This window comes from Pongo abelii, chromosome 1 (genome assembly GCF_028885655.2).
Source record: "Pongo abelii isolate AG06213 chromosome 1, NHGRI_mPonAbe1-v2.0_pri, whole genome shotgun sequence".
In the NCBI taxonomy this organism is placed as follows: Eukaryota; Metazoa; Chordata; class Mammalia; order Primates; family Hominidae; genus Pongo; species Pongo abelii.
In genome coordinates, this window is record NC_071985.2 from 526,472 (window position 1) to 544,093 (window position 17,622).

At 37.2% G+C, this 17,622-nt stretch overlaps 1 protein-coding gene across 1 annotated transcript; it reads right to left on the reverse strand.

Annotated features, from left to right (window-relative positions):
- Positions 1 to 218: 218 nt before the first annotated feature.
- LOC100447486 (olfactory receptor 2T1) lies at positions 219 to 6,429 on the reverse strand. Its single transcript, XM_009242415.3, has 2 exons — positions 6,232 to 6,429; positions 219 to 2,124 (listed from the first exon to the last, which is right to left on the reverse strand). Exon 2 carries the CDS (start codon positions 2,089 to 2,091, stop codon positions 1,135 to 1,137), a length of 957 nt encoding a protein of 318 aa, XP_009240690.3. The 5' UTR covers positions 2,092 to 2,124; positions 6,232 to 6,429; the 3' UTR covers positions 219 to 1,134.
- Between the last annotated feature and the right edge of the window lie 11,193 nt (positions 6,430 to 17,622).

A 17,622-nucleotide genomic window follows, 5' to 3' on the forward strand; every position in this document is an offset into this window, starting at 1 on the left:
ACAACAATCAACATATAAGATGTATGGGACCAAATGAGTGGGGGATTTTTGATACATACCAAGCAAACAATAATTTCTGCAGTGGACACCACTTGGGTGTCCTCCAAATCAATTCCATTCTGCCACTATCTACAGTCAAATGCTCTAGCCCAAGCTAAACTCCCATGACCATCGACCACTATCCATCTGGAGATAGTGTCAGATCCCACAGGGTGAGGGCTCAGTCCCATAATACTGCCTTCCATTTCCAGTGCCAATTACAAGCCCCAAGTTGTCCTGTGCTTTTGACCAAGTGATTGTAAATTGGGGATCCCACGGCCCTTCCTTGGGTTCAGTTAGTTTACTATAGAGGCTCACATAATTCAAGGAAACACTTACCTATGTTTACTATTTATTATAAATGATATTACAAAGGAAACATAGAAACAGTCAGATGAAAAGACACAGAGGGTGAGGTCTGGAAGAGCATAAGAGCTTCTGCCTCTGTGGAGTTGGGGCATGCCACCCTCCAGGCACATGGATGGGTTCATATCACCCTCCTGTTCAGCTTCATGAGTTTAGTTGTCCAGAAGTTTTCTGTCCTCTCCTTTTGGCCCTTATATGGAGACTTTATTGAATAGTCATGATTGAAGCATGGACAATTGCATAGAAATATGATTGAACAAAGAGTATGACCTAATGTTGATAGAGTGAGTGGGGACACCCATGAAGGCCTGTCTGATCAGATTCTTCTTGGCCTCTTTGTATAGCATTCCCTCCCCCAGGGTATGAGAGAGGACCTCTTTTGAAACAGAGGTCTCATGACATACAGTCAGACAAGGTAGTCAGATAATTTCTTTGTGACCAAAAGTGGGGAAAGATTGGATTATATTTTTAGTTTCTAAGGTTTTCTTTGGGGAGAAAAAGAAGCAGGTGAAAAGAGGGAAGGCGAAGATCACAGAGAGAGATTTGGTTTTCTGAGGCCTAAAAAACCACAACATCATAACTATGGAGTTATGAACCAGAAACCCTAGACAAAAAACCAACATTGTAATCATATCACTCCCTCCCTTTTTGCTTCATCTTTTGATGAAAGCACAGCCACAGTGACCACAGAGTCTCCCATTTACCATATGCATGGGAAGGAGTCGACTGTCAAAAGACACCTCCTGACACCCTTTGAGGACCCTTGAACCTCCCCAAGGCCCTCTTCAGAGCTCCAGTCACATCCTTGTTTCTAAGGCTGTAGATGAGGGGGTTCAGCATGGGTGTGAGAATGGTGTAAAACACAGAGAGGACTTTGTCCTGGGCTGGTGTGTGGTAAGAGTGTGGCAGCATGTAGGTGTACATGGCAGCCCCATAGAACAAGGACACCACAGTTATGTGGGATGAACAAGTGGCAAATGCCTTCTTCCTGCCCTCCACTGAGCTCAAGCGCTGAACTGTAGTCAGGATTCGGGCATAGGAAGCAAGGACTACAGAGAAAGGAATCAGCAGCATCAAAACACAGCACACATACATCACTGTCTCGTAGAGGGCTGTGTCTGCACATGCCAACTTCAGGACTGCCGGCGCCTCACAGAAGAAGTGGTTAATCTCCCGGGAATTGCAGAAGGGAAAGCTCATGGTGATGGGGGTTAGGAGGAAGCCATCCAAAGAGCCCCCAAACCAGGAACCTGCTATAATCATCCAACAGACCCGGCGGCTCATGAGGACAGGGTATCTCAGAGGGTTGCAAATGGCCACATAGCGGTCATAGGCCATGAGGCCCAGCAGGAAGAATTCAGCTCCCACAAGGGTAAGGTAGAGGAAGTGTTGAGCTGTGCATCCCACAAAGGAAATGGTCCTCTGATCCAGCAGGTAATCAACCAGCATCTTAGGCACAATGGTGGAAATGTACATCATGTCAATTAAGGAAAGGTGGCTGAGGAGGAAGTACATGGGTGTATGAAGGCGCAAATCTGTTTGGATCAGGAAGATCATAACCCCATTGGCCATCAGTGCGGTGAAGAAGATGATAGAGATGATGGCAAAAAGAAGATCTGAGGTTTCCTTTCTGTTGAACAGCCCAATGAAAGTGAAGTCTGTAGAGGATGTGTTGTACTCTTCCATTGATCCTACAATTGTGCCGATATAAGGTAATATCTTCCAAATAAGATGATAGCATTCCCAGGGCAGTAAAATAACAACATGTGAATTAATTGTTAGGCAGTAAAACTTTTAAAAGTGGGAAGAAAACATTTAAAAAATAGTATTCTTGGCACATTGAGACTGATATCTAGCATTTAATCTATTCCAGAAGGTTTTTAAATAAAATTGGTCATTATTAATCACTAATAGCTTAAATACATTGGAGAAGATGAGGTCAGCAGATGATACTGTATTACAATGATATACATAACAATGACTAAGGTTGCATACCATGCTACACAGCAGTTAAACATACCATGGTCTGGTGTGTGTGTGTGTGTGTATTACCTTAGTTGCATTTAAATTTGTATTATTATTTAATGCTTCTTTGTATGGTCGGCATCACCACTACTTTCAAAACATCTTTGGTGCTGGCTATGAGTAGCTCGTGTCTTCCATTTAGCTACAAGTATGGGTTATCTACCATTTGGATCACAAGTCACTGTCTACATCATGAGAGTATACTTGATGTTAGTTTATCCATGTCCCAGACAAATTATAAGGGATGAAATAAAAAGGGCAACAGAAACTCAATGGAAACTACTCTTGCAAATTTAGACATAAAAATTATTCTCAATACAAGAGGCATTCAGTGTTATAGAATTTTATTTATTTTCAATTTTAAGATGGTGAGGAATTAGCATTAGGGTTATGATTAGCATGACCATTAGAAATCAGTATTAGCAATTAATATTCAGAGGAAATACCACAGGGATGTAAACATTGAGCTATAATTCACTGATTATTTTTGGAAATTAGAATTTTTCATAGTTCTTGATAATTAAGAAAAACTGAGTGTGTTTTATACAATTTCAGGTTACAATAAAGAAACAGATATCCAGAATAAACTTCATGAAAGGATGATTTTTCACGTGTTTTAAGGCTAAATGTGTTCCAAGAAAGACATTTTACCAACATATTTGGGAGTAAAATTGATCAAAGTAGTCTAACGCTCCTCTAAATATTCTAAAAAATTAGCATTTGAGTCAATTGTCCAGAAAAAGAAGTTCCTATTGAGAATAATGATGATGACATCATGGAGTTTATTTTGCAAAGTGTCATGCTAAGAAGTGCTTTGTAACTATTGACTCCCTGATCTTCACAATAAAACTAAGAAGTGAGGAGCTATAAAAGCCCCTTCACCAATGACAGCATTGAGGGTAACGTGTTGGTCACGGGGTCTGTTAGTGCAAGGAGTGTTTGGACTAGATAGTCTCAATTCATTATATGTTCATACACATGGCATTGTGTATATAGGAAGATTTATATGGGAACAGCAGCTAGACATTTACTGTAATTAGCAAATAAAATGTACCAAGCATGTGAACCTGCTAAATTGTTAACAATGTAATAATGTGACTACTGAAAATTAGTCATACTTGAGAGTAGATCTCATAAATTATTATAATCAGGATTGCTGTTTTATGGATATAAACTGTGTACAGATATACACACATATATAAAAATGTACATATATACATCATATGTATATTATATATATAATGTATATTTTGCCAATTAAGAATCTTTGGTGTCAGGTTTTATACATTTTTCTGATACTATGTACAATGTCATCATTATTTACAAACTCCCTCATTTTACTTTTTTTTAGGTTTCATTAATGGAACCTATAAAAATGTATTTCTAAAGCGAAACTCCTCTCCAGTTTATGTCGCAGCCTAAATATGAGCAGTATTTCAGCTACTTCCACACTTCCTGCATTTTGGGTTTGACTTTTATCATGCGATAAGACACCAGAAACAGAGGGAAAATCATGTGCTGCTTCGCAAAGTCAAATAGTGGCCACTGTTCTGTTCACGTTTACTCCTATTTTATACACACACACACACACACACATATGTAATAGCGGCCTCTGCTCTCTGTTCACGCTTACTCCCATTTTATACACACACATATATGTAATAGCGCCCTCTGCTCCCTGTTCACGCTTACTCCCATTTTATACACACACGTATATGTAATAGCGGCCTCTGCTGTCTGTTCACGCTTACTCCCATTTTATACACACACACGTATATGTAATAGCGCCCTCTGCTGTCTGTTCACGACTACTCCCATTTTATACACACACACATATATATGTAATAGCGCCCTCTGCTGTCTGTTCACGCTTACTCCCATTTTATACACACACGTATATGTAATAGCGCCCTCTGCTGTCTGTTCACGCTTACTCCCATTTTATACACACACGTATATGTAATAGCACCCTCTGCTCCCTGTTCACGCTTACTCCCATTTATACACACACACGTATATGTAATAGCGGCCTCTGCTGTCTGTTCACGCTTACTCCCATTTATACACACACGTATATGTAATAGCGCCCTCTGCTGTCTGTTCACACTTACTCCCATTTTATACACACGTATATGTAATAGCGCCCTCTGCTGTCTGTTCACGACTACTCCCATTTATACACACACACGTATATGTAATAGCGCCCTCTGCTCCCTGTTCACGCTTACTCCCATTTATACACACACACGTATATGTAATAGCGGCCTCTGCTGTCTGTTCACGCTTACTCCCATTTATACACACACGTATATGTAATAGCACCCTCTGCTGTCTGTTCACGACTACTCCCATTTATACACACACACGTATATGTAATAGCAGCCTCTGCTCTCTGTTCACGCTTACTCTCATTTTATACACACACGTATATGTAATAGCGCCCTCTGCTGTCTGTTCACGCTTACTCCCATTTTATACACACGTATATGTAATAGCGCCCTCTGCTGTCTGTTCACGCTTACTCCCATTTTACACACACACGTATATGTAATAGCGGCCTCTGCTGTCTGTTCACGCCTACTCCCATTTATACACACACACGTATATGTAATAGCGGCCTCTGCTCTCTGTTCACACTTACTCCCATTTTATACACACACGTATATGTAATAGCAGCCTCTGCTGTCTGTTCACACTTACTCCCTTTTTATACACACACACGTATATGTAATAGCAGCCTCTGCTCTCTGTTCACGCCTACTCCTATTTTATACACACACACGTATATGTAATAGCGGCCTCTGCTCTGTGTTCATGCGTACTCCCATTTTATGCACACACACACACACACACACACGTATACGTAATAGCACAGGGACATACATATTGAGCTATAACTCACCGATTATTTTTGGAAATTGGAATTTTTCCATAGTTCTGGTAATTAAGAAAAACTGAGTGACTGTTTTATACAATTTCAGGTTACAATAAAATCCACAACAAACTTCAAGAATATAAAGGATGATCTTTTATCCATTATATATATATGTACATACATTCATAATTTCCTCCCATATATTTATATATGTATATATGTAACTCTTCTGTGGTTCTAGCTTTTTCTATGGCCAGCTAGCCCTGCAAACCTAGCAATACAAAGGGAACTTCTAAAGTCGACTCCATTTTGCAGCCAACTGGCCTTACTTTTCCTATCTGCATACAAAAGTTCTAATTTATCAGAGAACAAGCCCTCCTCAGAGTAAATTATGATTTTAAGTAAAATGTTTTGTTAAATTTATTATCTGCTCTCTCACTAGAGTGAGCACAATAAGTAACTATACTTGTTGAATATCTCCTGGGCATAGATCGTACAGCTTTACTATGGTTTAGTACACATAAAAATAATCAGAAAATGTTTGGAATGATTCTGTGACTTTATATAGGCATTTGTTTCTGAAATGATGAAGGCAACATACAGTAAAACAAAATTTAGAATTAAATGAATTGAGTTCTTCCTCTGGTCATGACATTAATTAATTCTGTGAACTTGGATTCTCTTCCTAAACACCCTGAGCCTCAGTATCTGCTTATAGTAATTGAGATAATAAACATTCAGGGTTACTTTAAGAATCAAATAAGAAATTTATAGTTACAGGTACAAATATTTTATACAATACAAAGTAAAATGTAAGATATCTGCAAATTATTTCAAAACTGTTGGTAAATGGGTGCGAATTCTCAATCTCTCATTTAAGCAATCTACATATTCAACTAAAATCTATGAATTTAAATTGCAAATACCTCCTGATCTTCAGAAAAGGTCTGTAAACCCAGGCGCTCCCAGTGAAGTTACATCAGCAGTTAAAGTCTGTCTTTTCCCCCAAACATCCTTTGACTTGAAAGGATTGTTACTTAGTAGAAATTCTCAGAAAAACATGTGCATTTCAATTAAGCTTGCAGAAAATCTAAATGCCTTTGAAGAGCAGAAGTACGCTTGGCCTGCAAATTTTGAGAAAATTATTTTTAAAAAGTTAATGGATAAAATAGACATAATTTTATTGGATAAAATTGTCTTTTAGGCTTACTTAAACTATTTTTTATTGCATAATACCATACACCAAGAGATATATCAATGCATTTATGTTATGTTGACATTTGTAAATATTCTCTACTATTTTATAAGGGGTACCTGTTGGTTGAGTAGGGATGGCCGCAAATATTTTCCTCCCACATCACTACAATTTGAAGGTAGGACACAATGCTTGCCCAGGACTGTGATGATCACCAAGCCCATCCTTTAAATCAAGTGACAAGATAATTCCTAAGTTGTAAGTTGCAGCCTTTGCTTGCTTCCCTATGACCACTGGTGAAGTTTCCGCCAAAGAAAAGAGCAAGTTCCATGCTCCTTCAATGCAGCAGCCTTGTTAGGAAGCTCTGCATTAGCTTAGATTAAAGCTGCTTCATGCAGTTTTCTTCCTTGCCTTCTGAATCTGCTTGGAACCAGTTTTCTCTCTTTGCAACATTCAACATTTCATAATGTGAATATGACTACAAGGTTTTCTTTCCTCCTTCTCTATACCAGTCATACTTCTCCAGTTATTTTATACATTCATGTATGAATTTTTTTCCAAAGGGCTCAACTTCCAGGTATTTACTGGGGATAGCTTTTGCAATGTCTATTTTAGAATATAATACCTCAATTTCAACAGATTACTGTAGGTGTGGTTTTTCCTGTGCAGAATACACTGGCAACATTACTTTTCTGTTGTTTTCCCAGACATGTTGAGTCATTATATACACGTTCAAACTTACGTTATCTTTTCACATGAGAAGTTCTCAAGACAGGTCAATACAGTGTTGTGCAATTTTTGAGACTAAATACAAAAATATATGTTCCTAATTTTTCTCTGTGTTCCTAAATTCTGTTTAGTATCTCAAAAAGTTGGAATCATTAAGAATGAACTCATATTGAAATAATAATCATACAATTATTAGATAATAAAGCACTAATGTACTCTGACAATTTTAGAGTAACTTAGAACCACATTCTTCAACCCACACACACCTCCCACAAGACCCGTAAAGAGACTACACACTAGAATAAACCCCTCTACTAGAGAGACCTGTTATTTCTGATGAGAGCTTATTTTATGCCTTGGTGTGGTGGACACTAAAAAAATGCCTGTGAATCACTGGCAAAGTGGATCTGAGAAATCCAGGTGTCTGCACATTCTTTGAAATCATTGTGGAAAAAAGGATTTTTAAAATGCTTGCACGTTTGACAGTCAGGCAACGAGTCTATGTTGGAAATTAGAATGCCTGTAGGAGTCTGCCTTATGTCAGCTCTGTGTCTTTAATGCAAGCATCTTCAACTCTCCAATCATCGGTGTTCTTATCTGTAAAATGAAGGGAAGGAGACAAAGACAATGCACTGTTCAGAGATTCAGGAAGCCTGGTTCATAGTCTGTACTTTAGAAACTAGGAGTAAGTACAGGTTTTTCCTTTAGATCTTCTGTGCCTTTCAAACAGTATTGTCCTTATCCTATCTAATTCATAAGACTAAGGTTTGCTTAAATTATTTTTTTTAAAAAAGCAGCAAACATTTAAGAAAATATTCTTTGCACTGTTACACTCAATAGCATCCTTACACCTGAGATTTACAATACTCACTCCATGTAATTCCCACAGATAATCAAATAGGCAATCTTTTTCTCAATGCACTTGCATTTGGCATGGAGGGAATGGGACAGTCATTCCTCATTATACTTGTGCCTGAGATTTCCAGCCCAGGAGTTGCAGACAACTCTGCCTCAACTTTCTTAGATCCAGTTTACATCAATCTTGTTTATGTCATATAAAGAACGTAAATTCAGTCAGACCACAATGAAATGTTCTGGAAACCCAGTCATTTGCATATGCACCAAATATTTAAAGTGCTACTATGAGAAGGAGTCAGTCTAGGTGCTCATCATCATTTGACTTCTTACCTGTGAAATTCCTGCATAATTCCAAAAGACCTGGATTTTCATTAAGGGAATAGGAAGAGTGGAACAAACAAAGTGAGTCTAAGTACAGCAGAAGCTCCCAGATGATCCATTTTAATTGCCTAATTTTACTAAGGGATGTTGCATCATTTAGACAAAACCTTAACTATTAAATCCAATTATTTAATTTTCAAAGAGCTTCACAAAGTAATGTATTCATGTGTTCTATATGATCTCACATTTCTCATATCTCCTCTCATCCATGCAATCTGAATGCCACCCACTCAAAACAGCATGTGACACACATCACTAAGTAGACATCAAGGAATAGAATATACATAATTTTCATAAAAATTATCCAAATATCTAATTTTATTCCAAACCGTATTCCAACAAAAGATGATTATCTGTCACTTACAGAGAGCGGAATCTGTCAGGATAGCCATTCAGAGTAGTAGATAGAGAAGGCTATGCATAATTTAGTAAATCAAAAACTTACTGGCAAACTACAAGAACTTTCTGTAACTAAACAAGCGATGAAGAACTAAGTCTTTTTAGAAGGTTGAAGGTGATATTTTGCTAGAAGGAAAAATGATTAGATTTAGTAGACTTAAAGTCTCATCTAACTTATACCAAGAAGAAAACACACAAAGCAATTCATAGTCATTGGTACTCACAACAGGAAATCCTTCAACATCTAGGCCATCTGGATGCCAAAGTGCCGTCAGCATGTTACCCCTAAAGATCCAGTATGCATAGATTTCTAATTTGGATTTATGAACTTGGCATGACTGAAGGTATCCTTAGCAACTGACGATGGAGTTAGGACAAAGAGAGACATACAACAAGTTTATTAGGAGCTATTTTTGTAATATAACTCTGCAGAAGGAAGTATTATTAAGCCAAACAAATAAATGCCACCTTAGAATTCCTTGAAACAATTTGCATTGCCAGGACAAATTGCATAAATTCTCCAGCCTTCTAGAAACATGTAATAATGTCTATTTCTTATCTTTACAGGGAAATATTTAGCAACTAAACAGGTCTGAAAAACTAAAAATGCAGGAAGAAAGCAGCAGACCAGTAAAGAATGCCGAATTATTCTGGGTGTTCTGCTTTTGAGATCCCTGGAGCGACGAGGGAGTGCCCAGATTGAAAAGAGGCATGAGTTTAAATAGTTTTCTTTGAGGGACATGGAATGAAGTGCTCTGGGAAAGAGCAAGTTTCTTCCTTTTGGATCTCAGGAGACTTTAATGAGACGGACTTATTACAGCTAATGAGAAGTGTATTGATGGGGTGAGAAGCGTATTGATGGGGTGGAAAACGGTGAACATTTAAGCGACATGGGCTTTGAGAACGTGTTTCTACTCCTGTGCTTCAAAGTGTAAAATTGATTTCCTGAGTATTTCATCAGAAAGTTCTGCCAGCAGCTCTTCCTAACAGAGAAATGTGCGAACAAATGTGGAAAGCCATTAAAAAGATAAAAAGTAGCTTTATTTCTATTATATTTTAGTAACATAACATCTGTTATGTTTATTGGTAGTTTAATAATTATTATTTTATTTGAGCATAAAGGTAATGCATACCCATCGGGGAAAACATAATACCAGAGAGGGTTATCGAAAACATATCATATAGATGATTATCCTTACAAAATTGCACTTATACTGTATGTGTTTGTTTGTATGTATGTTCGTGGGTATGTGTGTGTGTTTGTACCAGTAAACTATAAGAGCTTTATGTAACTGAACAAGACGTAGAGAAGCAACAGAGAGACACTATAAATATATATGGCATTTACACAACAACATATATGTGTGTGTGATGAGTGTCTGTGGGTTTACATGTAATTTCACAATTTGCATTGTTCACAAAATACAACATAAAAAGTGTCCCGATGTGAAATATTCTCCCAAATGTAGCATGCAATATCCACAAAGTATTATACTTTATGGATATGCTCAATATTATTTAATTAATGCTCCATTTTTATAACATACATACAGTTTTAATTTGGGGGACTAAAAAATAATGTGCTGATTAAATCCTTATATCTAATTTGAGTATAGATTTTGGAAGGTTTCTTCATTAATTTTTCCTCAGTCAATATTATTTAATTCATTTGTGTGAATATTTTTGAAGTTATGATTTTGTTAAGTTGCACCTCAAAAATATTATCAATTTATTTTTTATATTATCAATTCATATCTATATATCAATCATTTCATCTATCTATAAATAAACAAACACAAACACACATAGATCTGGAAATTCTGATGTAAAAGGACTAGATTTAATGTTTTCTATTGTTTTTCCTAGAAAGGTTGATTAATTTTTTTAACTTCAACTTTTTTTTTTTTTTGAGACAAGAATCTCGCTCTGTCTTGCCCAGGCTGGAGTGCAGTGGCACGATCTTGGCTCACTGCAGCCTCCATCTCTGGGATTCAAGTGATTCTCCTGTCTCAGCCTCCTGAGTAGCTGGGACTACAGGCATGTGCCACCACACCTGGCTAATTTTGTATTTTTAGTAGTGATGGGGTTTCATCATGTTGGACAGGCTGGCCTCGAGCTCCTGACCTCAGGTGATCCATACGCCTTGGCCTCCCAAAGCGCAGGAGTTACAGGCATGTACCACTGAACCCAGCCAACTTTTATATTTTTACTATTCATTTATTTAACTTCTTTTTAAAAAATTATTTATGTATTTATTTATTTATTCATTCCACTTTATTTGAGATTCATGGCATACATGTGCCTGAGTATATTGTGTGATGCTGAGGTTTAGATTATAAATGATCCCATCACTCAAGTAGTGAGCATGGAACCCAATAGTTTTTCAACACCTACCCCCCTCCCTTCCTCCCACCTCTAGGATGTAATAGTTGCCATCTTTGTGGCCAGGTGTTCAATGTTTAGCTCCCATCTATGAGTAAGAACATCTAGTATTTGGCTTTCTGTTCCTGTGTTAATTCACGTAGGATTATGGCCTCTGGCTCTATCCGTATTGCTGCAAAGGACAGGATTTCATACTTTTTTAATGGCTTCATAGTATTTCATGATGTATATGTGCCACATTTTCTTTTTTCTTTTTTTGTTTTTGCCACATTTTCTTTAGCCAGTCTACCACTGATGGGCAACTAGGTTGATTCCATGTCTTGCTATTGTGAATAGCATGGTGTTGAACATAGGAGTACTGTGTCTTGTTTGTATAATGATCTGTTTTTGTTTGGGTATATACCCAGTAATGGGATTACTGAGTCAAATGGTAGCTCTGTTTTAAGTTCTTTGAAAAACCTACAAACTGTTTTCTACATTGGCTGAACTAATTTACATTCCCACCAACAGTGTATAAACATTACCTTTTCTCCACAACCTCAGCAGCATCTGTTGTTTTTGGCTTTTTAATAATGGCCATTTTGACTGGTATGAGATGGTATCTCATTGTGATTTGATTTGCATTTCTCTGATTAGTGACGCTGAACATTTTTTCATGTTTGTAGCCAATTATATGTGTTATTTTGAGAAGTGTTTTTTCATGGTATTGGCCACTTTTTAATGGCGGTGTTTTTGCTTGTTGAATTATTTAAGTTCCTTATAGATTGCAGATCTTAGACCATTTTGGGATACATAGTTTGTGAATATTTTATCCCTTTCTTTTTTGGATAAAATGAATTTTTAAAATTATACTTTAAGTTCTGGGGTACATGTGCAGAATGTGGAGGTTTGTTACATAAGTATATATATGCCATGGTGGTTTGCTGCACTCATCAATCCGTCATCTACATTAAGTATTTCTCCTAATGCTCTTCCTCCCCTTGCCCCCCACACTTTGACAGGCCCCAGTGTGTGTGATGTTCCCCTCCCTGTGCTCATATGTTCTCATTGTTCAACTTCCACTTATGAGTGATAACATGTGGCATTTGGTTTTCTGTTCCTGTGTTAGTTTGCTGAGAATGATGGTTTCCAACTTCATCCATGTCCCTGCAAAGGACATTGACTCATTTTTTTAAATGACTGCATAGTATTCCATGGCATATATCTGCCACATTTTCTTTATCTAGTCTAACATTTACAGGCATTTGTGTTGGTTCCAAGTCTTTGCTATTGTAAATAGTGCTGCAATAAACATATGTGTGCATGTGTCCTTATAATAGAATGATTTATAATCCTTTATATACCCCAGTAATGGTATTGCTGGGTCAAATGGTATTTCTAGTCCTAGATCCTTGAGGAATTGCCACACTGTCTTCCACAATGGTTGAACTAATTTACATTCCCACCAACAGTGTAAAAGTGTTCGTATTTCTCCATCTCCTCTCCAGCATCTGTTGTTTCCTGAGTTTTTGATGATTACCATTCTAACTGGTGTGAGATGGTATCTCACAGCAGTTTTGATTTGCATTTCTCTAATGACCAGTGGTGATGAGCATTTTATTATATGTTTGTTGGCCATATAAATATCTTCTTTTGAAAAGTGTCTGTTCATATCCTTTGCCCACTTTCTGATGGGGTTGTTTGTTTTTCTCTTGGAAATTTGTTTAAGTTCCTTGTAGATTCTGGATATTAGCCCTTTATCAGACGGATAGATTGCAGAAATTTTCTCCCATTCCATAGGTTGCCTGTTCACTCTCAGGATAGTTTCTTTTGCTGTGCAGAAGCTCTTTAATTTAATTAGATCCCATTTGTCAATTTTTGCTTTTGTTGCAATTGGTTTTGGTGTTTTAGTCATTAAGTGTTTTCCCATGCCTATGCCCTAAATGGTATTGCCTAGGTTTTCTTCTAAGATTTTTATGGTTTTAGATCTTACATTTAAATCTGTAATTCATCTTGAGTTAATTTTTGTATAAGGTGTAAGGAAGGGATCCAGTTTCAATGTTCTGCATATGGCTAGCCAGTTTTCCTAACACCATTTATTAAATAGGGAATCCTTTCTCTATTGCTTGTTTTTGTCAGATTTGTCAAAGATTAGATGGTTGAGCAACCCCAAGACACATAATTGTCAGATTCTCCAAGGTTGAAATGAAGGAAAAAATGTTAAGGGCAGCCAGAGAGAAAGATCGGGTTACCCACAAAAGGAAGCCCATCAGACTAGGAGTGGATCTCTCTGCAGAAATCCTACAAGCCAGAAGAGAGTGTGGGTCAATATTCAACATTCTTAAATAAAAAATTTTCAACCCAGAATTTCATATCCAGCCAAACTGAGCTTCATATGTGAAGGAGAAATAAAATCCTTTACAGACAAGCAAATGCTGAGATTTTGTCACCACCAGGCCTGCCTTACAAGAGCTCCTGAAGGAAGCACTAAATATGAAAAGGAAAAACCTGTACCAGCCACTGCCCAAACAAACCAAAATGTAAAGGCCATGACACTATGAAGAAACTGCATTAACTAATGGGCAAAATAACCAGCTAGCATCATACTGACAGGATCAAATTCACACATAACAATACTAACCTTAAATGTAAATGGGCTAAATGCCCAATTAAAAGGCACAGACTGGCAAATTGGATAGAGTCAAGACCCATCAGTGTGCTGTATTCAGGAGACCCATCTCATGTGCAAAGACATACATAGGCTCAAAATAAATGGATGGAGGAAGACTTACCAAGCAAATGGAAAGCAAAAAAAAAAAAAAAAAAAAAAAAATGCAGGGGTTACAATCCTAGTCTCTGATTAAACAGACTTCAAACCAACAAAGATCAAAAAAGACAAAGAAGGACATTATATAATGGTAAAGGGATCAATGCAATAAGCAGAGCTAACTATCCTAAATATATATGCACCCAATACAGGAGCACTCTGATTCATAAAGCAAGTTCTTAGAGACCTACAAAGAGACTTAAACTCCCACACAATAATAGTAAGAGACTTTAACACCCTACTGTCAATATTAGACAGATCAATGAGATAGAAAATTAACAAGGATATTCAGGACTTGAACTTAGCTCTGGACCAAGCGTACCTAATAGACATTTACAGAACTCTCCACCCCAAATCAACAGAATATACATTCTTCTGAGCACCACATAACACTTATTCTAAAATCAACCACATAATTGGAAGTAAAACACTCCTCAGCAAATGCAAAAGAATGAGAATCATAACAAACAGTCTCTTAGACCATAGTGCAATCAAATTAGAACTCAGGATTATGAAACTCACGCAAAACCACACAACTACATGGAAACTGAACAACCTGCTTCTTAATGACCACTGGGTAATTAATGAAATAAAGGCAGAAATAAGTAAGTTATTTGAAACCAATGAGAACAAAGACACAATGTACCAGAATCTCTGGAACACAGCTAAAGCAGTGTTTAGAGGTAAATTTATAGCACTAAATGCCCACAGGAGAAAGCGGGAAAGATATAAAATTGACACCCTAACATCACAATTAAAAGAACTAGAGAAGCAGGAGCAAACAAATTCAAAAGCTAGCAGAAGACAAGAAATAACTAAGATCAGAGCAGAACTGAAGGAGATAGAGACACCAAAAAACCCTTCAAAAATTCAATGAATCCAGGAGCTGGTTTTTTGAAAAGATTAACAAAATAGATAGAATGCTAGGAAGACTAATAAAGAAGAAAAGAGAGAAGAATCAAATAGACACAATAAAATATGATAAAGGGGATATCACCACTGATCTCAGAGAAGTATAAACTACCATCAGAGAATACTATAAACACCTCTATGCAAATAAACTAGAAAATCTATTTTATCCCTTTCTATAGGTTGTTTGCTTACCCCGTTGATAGTTTCTTTTGCTGTGCAAAAGCTCTTCAATTAGGTCCCTCTTGTCAATTTTTGTTTTGGTTGCAATTGCTTTTGAGGATTTAGTCATACATTATTTCCCATGGCCAATGGTCAGAATGGGGTTTTGTAGGCTTCCTTCTAGGCTTCTTAGTTTGCGTTATTACATTTAAATCTTTATTTCATTTTGATTTAATTTTTGCATACAGTGAAAGTCAGGGGTCCACTTTCATTCTTCTGCATATGGGTATCCAGCTATTACAGCACCATTTATTAGGTAGGGAGTCCTTTCCCCATTGCTTGCTTTTGTCAACTTGGTCAAAGATAAACAGGGTGTAGGTCTGTGGCTTTCTTTCTTTGTTCTCTATTTGGTTCCATTTGGTCTATGTGTCTGTTTGTATACCAGTACCATCTGCTTTGGTTGCTGGATCATTATAGTATAGTTTGAAACCAGATATTGTGATATCTTTAGCATTATTCTTTTTGCTTAGGGTTACTTTGGCTTTTTGGTCTCTTTTTTGGTTTCATCTTGATTTTAGAATAGTTGTCTCTAATTCTGTGAAAAATAAAGTCTGTAGTTTTTTATGAATAACATTAAATCTGTAGATTTCTTTTGGTCATTTTAATGAGATTAATTCTTCCAACCAGTGAGCATGGAATGTTTATCCATTTGTTTGAGTCTTATTTACTTTCTTTCAGCAGTGTTTTGTGGTTCTCCTAGTAGAGATCTTTCATCTCTGTGGTTAACTGTATTTCTAGATTTTTTTATTTTTGTGGCTGTTGTAAATGGAATTGAGTTCTTGATTTGGCTCTCAGCTTGAATGTTATTGGTGTTTAGAAATGTTACTGAATTTTGCACATTAATTTTGTACCCTGAGTCTTTACTTGAAGTTGTTTCTCAGTTCCAGGAATCTTTTGGCAAAGTCTTTTGGTTTTTTCGGGGTATTGAATCATATTATCAGCAAACAGACATAGTTTGCCTTCTTTTCCTTATTTAGATGCTTTTTATTTCTTCCTGCTGTGCGACTGCTATGCTATAAACCATTAGATGGCACTTATGGGTAAGAGCTGACTGCAGCCAATGTGGCACCCCACGCCCTAGACCTCATCCCGAGGAACCCACCTATGTCCATCCTGGCTAATTAGTTTACATCACTCTTCCCACAGAGCCTACATGTGACCTCAGAAAAATCCTCAGCACAGCAATCCAGAAACCCAGCAGTGATCTTTGCAACTAGCATGTACCAAAAACTCATCAGTTTGACAAAATTCCCTTGAATTCTCCTCCTGCATCAATAATTCTCCACATTTCATTTGAGCATCATTATGAATGTCTGATGCTTGTCAGGCTGAATATCTCTGGATAGATCCTAGAAGGCACCAGACTCCTGTTGCTCTATGGTCCCCAATCATTCCACCTACACTCCTTCCCATGCACAGTCCTGCATTTTTTAATGTAAAACCATTGACTTCTTGAGAACATCAATTCATATCAAAAATCACTCTTATGTACTACACAATGCCTACATATTTCTAAAGTCTAGTAATAAAATGACATATATTTATGACATTATGAATTTCAGAATAGTGAAAAAACCTTTAGAAATGTTGCTCGTGTTCTTCCTCAAGTTTCCAAAAGGGTTGTGCATGGCTTGATTGTTGTTGTGTTAATTTTGTTCTGAGGGAATCAACAACCATATCTAGGAGAGTATTCCCTATTCACTTAAGTGGAAACTCAGGCTAAGAAAACAGAGTCATCCAAATGGTAGACTGAGTTACTGGGAGAGCTAAAAGACAAATCAATCTCTCTTCTAGCCATTACTAATTCTTCTTTGAGCACAAATTATGCCTTTTGCTAGCTGGTTTCAACCAGGGGAAGCACAAGTTTCTAAGAGGTTTCCCGCAGAGTCGGGCTGAGTTTTGAACTGATTTTCCTGCAGGGATGGTGGCCCACAAGTGGCTTCACATTCCAACAAAGGCTGAATATCTGAACTCGAGATGAAATTCCCAATGATGGGTCATGAATAATCAAATTCTTTAAAAAAAATTCACTCACTCTAAAAAGGCCTTCTCCTGCAGCAGCATCCCTCTTTTAATAGGTTTTGGTTTTCTGGTGTGAGGTAATAGAGACATTTTCCCCCCTCTTGCATATACAGATGATGCATTTCCAGTGTTTTCTTATATATGCAGAATGGGGAAGGAATGCTAACTTGGAATGAGGGGCTCCTACCATATGCCCCAAGCATAAAACTAATTAATATTTGGCCCATGTTCTTCTAACTTTCCAGGAAATATTAGCCTCAGTGCTCCTGCATCTTCAAAACAACATATAACCAAACACCCAAAACAAGACCAATTAGATTAACAAATTTTATTATTTCATCCCCAACCCCCATCCTAACTTCTACAAACACCACAATTCTTTGTTGAGAACTCCTAATGATTTATTGACTGAAA

What these genes read in the sequence shown, in the direction of transcription:
- LOC100447486 (XM_009242415.3), bottom strand. Translation starts at nt 2,091, where the DNA reads ATGGAAGAGTACAACACATCCTCTACAGACTTCACTTTCATTGGGCTG.